At 43.5% G+C, this 7,810-nt stretch overlaps 1 protein-coding gene across 2 annotated transcripts; it reads right to left on the reverse strand.

Moving 5' to 3' along the window:
* Positions 1-483: 483 nt before the first annotated feature.
* kars1 (lysyl-tRNA synthetase 1) lies at positions 484-6,244 on the reverse strand. Of its 2 annotated transcripts, XM_077023605.1 has the most exons (15): positions 6,108-6,219; positions 5,133-5,248; positions 4,860-5,001; positions 4,511-4,673; positions 4,300-4,393; positions 3,971-4,157; positions 3,648-3,773; positions 3,417-3,536; positions 3,179-3,341; positions 2,472-2,645; positions 2,164-2,249; positions 1,863-1,948; positions 1,624-1,750; positions 1,395-1,538; positions 484-930 (listed from the first exon to the last, which is right to left on the reverse strand). In XM_077023605.1, the coding sequence occupies exons 2-15, from the start codon at positions 5,234-5,236 to the stop codon at positions 856-858; spliced, it is 1,791 nt and encodes a 596-aa protein (XP_076879720.1). In that variant the 5' UTR covers positions 5,237-5,248; positions 6,108-6,219; the 3' UTR covers positions 484-855. The 2 variants fall into 2 exon arrangements, with proteins under 2 accessions (XP_076879720.1, XP_076879721.1); XM_077023606.1 differs by lacking the exon at positions 5,133-5,248 and having other exon boundaries at positions 6,108-6,244.
* Positions 6,245-7,810: the final 1,566 nt, after the last annotated feature.

A 7,810-nucleotide genomic window follows, 5' to 3' on the forward strand; every position in this document is an offset into this window, starting at 1 on the left:
CAAGATGGCAGTAGACTCCAAAAAAGCTATTTTATATTTCACCAGAAGATGGCAGTAGACCTATTCTGTACTGCAGTCCCAGGCCGAATGGTCGGCCCCCACACATTTTCACCTCACAAAATCTGGCCCTCACTGCGAAAAATTTGAAGTGAAGTGCTCTCCGTTTCTCCACTCACACTCAACATCCTGAATGAGCTGGTAAGCAGGTAGGGGGAAAGAGTTCTCAGGTGAGCCCAGGGTACCCTTAGAAACGTAGTAATATGGACTCGCCTCGTTTGTACGTTTATTGACCTGTCTGGAGACACGGGGCAGCTTCAGTTGGAGTCGGATTACTGGTTTCTTCTCAACCATTTTCTTCATTACCAAAAATGACATGGCTAATCTGGTCACGGTTCTATTACTATAACCTTAAAAATGCAGTCACTGTCCACACAGGTAGCAACATACCGGTGAATCCAAAATACTGATAAACACACCCACCACCACAGAAACACGCCGGATTAATTACCGGCATAAAGATTTATTTCGGTGGTCAATTTTGGTATTATTAAAAATACAGTGCAGTGGAGTTATTAAAACCAGCATAACACCAAAATTACAGCTGAATTTGAATCGTTCTGCTTCACTGATTCAGGCTTCAAATCGATGTCAGGAAGATACCAAAGGCAAAAACAACCATAAATGGGGTGCACAGTTTTACACTAGACATAAAAACCAATCCTGGTGCCACTCTTCTCTTTTACTCAAGTTTCAAAGCCTTTCACCTTCAAGATTTAAACATCAGTATTAACACCAACCCCAACCATCTGTGTTTCAAGTCATGGATTTCTAAGTGGATGACATCAAGTCACAGTGTTAAACTGAAGTGCCCTCTGCTGGACGGGGAGCTTTATTATCGTCGGGCTTCATGGCAGGGAAGAGAAGGACCTCCTGCAACACAATCACAAGAGAAATGTACCGGGGTGCAAGTTTAATGTGAATACATGTCTGCACAGCAACAGAGCGCAACAAATGTTCACTGGCCTATTGATGTGTAGACTTATTTTTGATACTATAATAATTCTGCAGTACTGTGGTCTAAAAAAAGATGCACGGAGAACCATGATCTGACACACATCCTCCCAAGTGTATGAAATCTGACACTGTATTCCCCAGTGCCTCACAACAGAGAGCCTTGACCATTTCCATTACCAAGTGCCCATTTTTGCACATCAGTTTATTTACTGATCATTATTGATCTTTGCAATACAATTCCTGACGTCGGTCAGCCAAAGTCAAAATTGTAAAAAAAACAACTGTAATGGCCCCTGCAGTTGAATTTTAGCGATAGTCGGTTTCAGGAAACTGTAATAAACGTAGCGGTTGAAGTCTAGTGCCATGGCAGGAGCAAGTACCTTGATGTTGTTGGAGTCGGTGAGGAACATGGTGAGGCGGTCGATACCCATGCCCCACCCTGCGGTCGGAGGAAGGCCGTATTCCAACGCCGTGCAAAATGTCTCATCCACGACCATGGCCTCGTCGTCACCTTCCGCTTTGGCCTGCGAATGACACACGGAGAGCAATTCACACACAAGCCGGTTTACGTACACATCGAAACTCCTGATGCAGCGTGAAGTATCTCACCATAGCCTGCTGCTCAAACAGCTCACGCTGACGAATGGGGTCGTTCAGCTCGGTATACGCGTTGCATATCTCCTTCTTCATGACAAAGAGCTCAAAGCGTTCAGTCAGCCCCTTCTGTGATCGGTGCCTAAGCAGGTGAGAAGGTGAGAATCAGAATTGCGACCAAGTTCAGTAAAGAACAGCACAGAAACCCAAAGAGGCAGTGACGGGGTTGTCTGGTGTGTCGGCAAAGTCCTAACCATTTGGCTAGTGGACTCATGATCTGGGGATGGTCACAAATGAACGTTGGATTGATGCACGTGACCTCCAAAAACTCTCCAACCAACTGTAACAAAGCAGAAGACCAGACAATCAAGACTACAGCACTACAGATATGACAAGAAATGCCTGTTCAGAACTGACAACCATAGACACACACAGCTAAGCTCAGTTCACATGCATTTCCAATGTGGCAGACAAAGGTCCTTAGACAGAGATCTTTATGATGACCAACATTTCTATGCAAAAAAGCTGGATTACACAAGACCATGGTAAGATTACCTTATCAAGAAGACGTGCAGTTGTTCTAGGAGGTGGGCACTCCACTCCTTTCTGGACGCACAGATCATCAAAGAACTTGCGAGTTTCTGTGCAGAAAGAATGTTAATGTTTAACACAGATGTTAAGCTGAAGCCACATAGATATTTTGCTACTTAACCAGATGTTGCCTATTACATACTAGAGTTCATCACCAAGTTTCCTAGAGCTTGGATTACAAATGACAGGCTGTTTATCGTGGACAAGAATACATTTTTTTTGGGTCACTTTGACAGGTGGCATGCTATGGTGTGTATGACTTTCAGTTTTACCATCAGTATCGTAAGTGTCAGGGGTGGGAAACCTCACTCCCATTTGCTTCTCTAGGTCATGGGTCATGCTGAGTCTTCTGAAAGGAGGAGTGAAGTCGATGTCATAGGCCTGTCCTTCTGGTCCTTCAGGGTGGTAGCTGACCTTGTAACCCCCCGTGATGTGCTTCACCATTCCTGACAAACAAGGAGAGAACTGTTACGAGCCTAAGAGGAAAGCAAATGTTCACTGAGTTTTAAGCTTGGAATCAAACAGCTACGTTATTACTAATTTAGACACAAAATAGTTTAAGAACATGACAAGATATATATATATATATATATATATATAAAAAAGAGAGCGTGAGCACACGCACAAGGTTTCCACCGATACAGGACGAGTACATGTATAAATAAACGTAGACGAACTATACGTCACAGCTTTGGTGTAAAGGAACTCTGGCATATACAGAATTCATTAAGATGCAAACAAGGCAAACGTGAAAAACAAGAACACGCACATCTCCGTCTTAAGAAATATCAATAATTGTTGTAAATATAGACATGGGAATTTTACTCCACCCTGGCCAAACATAAAAACAAGACTTTCACCCTGCCACATAAACACAAGTCCATGAATGACAAGCTCACATAATTGCAGGCATTACCCACTTTTATTTCAAGGTAATCACAACGAAAGAAAGGTGGGCGAAGAAAACAAAAGAACAAACCTGAGAGGAGCTTCTCTGTGATCTCCATGAGGTCATGATAGTCAGCATAGGCCATGTAAAACTCACACGTGGTGAACTCGGGGTTGTGGGTGAGGTCAATGCCTTCATTTCTAAACTGACGACCAATCTCATAGACACGGTCGATTCCCCCGACCACCAACATCTAAAGAAACAGCCACCATAAGCATCATTCTAGCAGTTTAAGGTCATTTTGTGTACGGAGGGCACGACCCTGTACCTTGTGGTAAAGCTCAGGGGCGATCCTCATGTAGAGGTTCATATCTAGTTCGTTGTGATAGGTCACGAAAGGCTTAGCCACCGCCCCTCCAGCAATCTGGTTCATCATCGGTGTTTCGATCTGAAGCAGAGAAAGTCAGCAACGCCTCATGCAACAATCAACCCACGACTTTGAATTTGGAGCATCGTGTTCACGAGCACTCTGCGTTTCTCTCACGGACCGCCAGCTCACCTCAAGGAAGCCAAGCTGGTCTAAAAAGCTACGCAGGTACGTTATGATCTTGGCACGAGTGACGAACTTCTGCCGGACGTAGTCGTTGAGAATCAAGTCCAGGTATCTCTGACGGAACCGCGTTTCCTACCACAAAGACACACCCAGATTACTGAATGGTGAAGAGAGCCTGGAACCACAGGCATCTGACACCACTGATGATGCAACTCTTTCATCCCCAGAGCAGAAGTAACCAAACTTGAGCAACCCCTCAGGCTGAACCGCAACCTGGTGTCAGACTGATGGAAGTGTGTTCCACGGGGATTCTGGGAGCAGGACCTGACCTTGTCCTTCAGGCCAAAGTGGAGGTGGGGAAGCATGTGCAGACAGGGCGACAGCAGGGTCATCTCCACGGGGATGATGCTTAACTCCCCTTTCTTGGTCTTCCCAGGGTTACCACGGACCCCAACGATGTCCCCGCGTCTCAGTTTATTGTTGATGTGAACAAACTCTGCCTCCGATTTGTAGTTCCTGAGAAGGCACGCGTGCATACACACACACACACACACACACACACACACACACACATATATGAGATACCAAGTGTGAAGCAAATATACTTGCTTGACCAGTTCATTGGGTTTATTTTATAAGGATAGTATGTAAATCAGACCTAGAGTTTGCCATGACCTGCAACTTCACCCCATCTCCTCGTAGGTCATAGAAAAGCAATTTAGCTCCTGAGGACCTCTTAGCGTGAACACGACCTGATAAACAAGGAACATTTTTAAAGTTTTAAGTTTAAAAAGACTTTACAGGGATGAAAACATTATCAAATCACATTTAGCTTAGTCAAAATTCTTTTAAAATCTCAAGACACATACCTGAAACACTAATGACATCTGTTAAGTGGTCCCCAGCCTCTAGGTGACTGTATTTTTCAACGAACTCAGAAAGTGATACATCCACACAAAACTTGTGAGGATAAGGGTCTTCCGCGGTTCCCTTCAGAGCCTGAATGGCTTGTGTGCGGATCTTGAAGTATTGCTATATTGACATCAGCATATTAGAACATGTGCAGTCTCTACATGGTCCAAGAACGTACAGAATAGTACAAACACAATGCATGCAAAGCATAAAACCACAATTCAGACTAAAGCCAAAGTGTACGCCGTTGACGTCCTAGACCTGGACGGCACAACAGCAAAGCAACGGCAGCAACATTTGGCTTACAGTGGGATCAAGAGTTTCCTCATCATCTCCGCAGACGTTCTGCTGAGGCTGGTGGTTGGTCTCCTTGTTTGACTGCAGGTCCTTGATCTTCGCTTCCTTCTCGGCGGCCTTCTTCTCCGCCTTCTGGCGTCTCTTCAGCTCACTGCGAACGAAAGAGGGACCCGTGTTCAACAGACCTACAGACCCACAGGACGTGGTGTTAAAACTATTGGGGTGACAAAAGGTTGGGCGCTTCCACCAAAGGTGAGCTAGATGAAGGCCGAGGACACCAACCTTTTGTCACCTCTCCAGCGACATCCTTGAAAAAGTAAGGGAAAGGTTCGCGGAGCCCCCAACCCAACGGCGCGGCACACCTGATGCCTGACCAAGGTCAGCATGTCGAGTGTGTCCTAGTTAATAAACCAAGAAAACGACATGTCACACGCGTCTCCCGTCGCTTTTCCGCACCAGCATGTGCTCCTCTTAAAACCAAAAACACAACGTTAAACCCAACAACAGGTGTTTTGTCGAATTTTCCTACCCGTCGAAAATTCCTACCTAGGCTTACTGCGCATGCGCAAGTCATTACGTCATGATTTTGGTGGCATAATGTTTTATAATGACATTTAGGCTGTCGAAATTTCCTAACTATAGTGTTAATGAACTTAACGCTGGTTTATGACACACAGCCTAAAAACATGTTCATACAAAGATGTAAACAATCCAATTTGCTTGTATTAATATTAATAACAATACATTAATACGCAAAATAAAACTTTAAAGATTATCCTACATTTTAAACGCCGATTTGCGCTACATTATGACCTTTCCATAAGGTAAACAGACTCTACAGAGATACGTCTACAAATACGCGATGCCCTCGGACAAGTAAGAAAATACCGACACAACACCGGGTTTAACGTCATATTTCTCAGTCAAACACTCCGCAACACGAATGAGGTAGTGATCTTCATCGTGCAAATGTTGCCCGATGCATGCAGTTATCTAGCTGTCCACCGCGCACTCTGCACCATAGTTTATATCTGATTGTACAAGTATGTCCCCCCAGGCTTCCCTTCCCCAGCGTCTCGACCACGGCCAGCCTGACCACGTTGCATCACGCTTCTCCAAATGACTAAAACCAAAAGCAGTTTCCCTTGCTGAAAAGCAGGCAACTCTATCAAAACAAGCTTAAAAAAACGACTCAGTAAATATAATGTCTCCGTCAAAAATGTATCTCTGTAAATACCGGACGAAAAATTCGCCTACTTTTTACTGAGTTTCTCCTCATCCAAGACCCCGTCTGCCATCTTCTCCGAGTCTCCGCCAACTGCGCATGTAAGAACGTGCACGACGTTTTGGATTACGTATTACACACGCACAGTACTACGCATGCGTGAGAATCCGCATGGTCTGGGCAGTTCAAAACCAGAGGCTCTGTTCAAAACGCTTGATGGTCACGTGATTAGTTCCAGGAAGTTTAATTTGAGCGCATAAACAGAGACAGAACTGCGATTTGAGGATTATTGTGAACATATAGCGACCAACTTTAGGCTAATGTTAGATCACATTGCTGTTTAATGCTTTGATTGTTTTATAACTGTTATATATTACGTTCATTTATATATTTAGAGGGACAGGAAGGGGTGAGAAATTCAGATTAATTTTCTAACATTAACATCTTTAAATCTATGGAGAGGAAACTATGGAGAGGATTCAGTGCCAATTGGAAAAGTAATCACCAGACGTGTGGACTCGAGTCACATGACTTGGACTCGAGTCACTAAACTGATGACTTGTGACTTGACTCGACAACATCACTGAAGACTTGCGACTTGACTTAGACTTTACCTTTACTGACTTGGACTTGGAATCAGACTTGAGCTTTAAGACTTGAAATCCTTATTTTAACATAATAAATAAGTAATATAGCATCACATAACTGGATCATTTTGTATTAAATGGTGCCGTAAAATGTGAACTGCTCAGCTCAGTTTATCCATAACCAATCGGGGGAGAGGGGAAAGGGGGGCAGCAGCGTTGAATTTGTGCGGAGAGGACAAGCAACATGCTCCCAAAAATGATCCTGTTCAATTATAAAGATTATGCTGTTGTGAATAAAATAAGAACTGCAACATGCAAGACATGTGGAGTCAGGATAAGAGATGGATATGCAACCACTTCAAACTTTGCTTGACATTTGAGGCTGCACAAACAAAAGTAAGTCTCTGCTATGTATATTTCACATAATGCTATAACGGTTAGCTAGCTAGCTGGGATGTGATAACTCAGGGGTCGAAAATTAAGGGTCCACATGAGCAACTTGACTTGTGTGAGCGGTCCGCACCAAAGATAACTCTAAAGCGGGGACCGGGGTGAACAGACGGACGAAAGTCACGGGGGGGGGGGGGGGGGGGGGGGGGGGGGGGGTTGACGACGACAATTGCGACAACATCTCACTCAAGCTTTTACTTTTCATTGTGGCATGTTTTCATCACATCAGTGTTTAAATCAATCTCGTGATCATTACATTTAAAGGAGACATTTATGTCTAAAATACCGTACGGTGAAAAGCAATACTTCTGTGCCGTGATTACATTTCGAGCTGTATTATATGCAATTCTGGCACAAATTCAGCGTTTTGGTTTTGAATGCAAATTCGTGTGTATTGTTTTTCAATAAAGAGATAAAGTGCATTGAAATGTAATGTAATAGTGCTTTTGCATTTCATTTTGGCACGTATTCTGCATGTTTGTATGGAAAAGCAATGCATTTTGTGGATTGCATTTCCATTTTTGCCTAGTAACGATTACATTTCGAATTGGCACTGTTTCCTCTCCATAGGCTACTTACCAAGGACAAATTTAAAAGCGTTAACAGAGCCTTTATATTCTTCTGTTTTATAATGTATTCTTATTTATAAATCTTGTAATTTTTATATATTCTGAACATAACACATTTCAAAGAATAAA

This window comes from Brachyhypopomus gauderio, chromosome 12, assembly GCF_052324685.1.
Source record: "Brachyhypopomus gauderio isolate BG-103 chromosome 12, BGAUD_0.2, whole genome shotgun sequence".
NCBI classification, from domain to species: domain Eukaryota; kingdom Metazoa; phylum Chordata; class Actinopteri; order Gymnotiformes; family Hypopomidae; genus Brachyhypopomus; species Brachyhypopomus gauderio.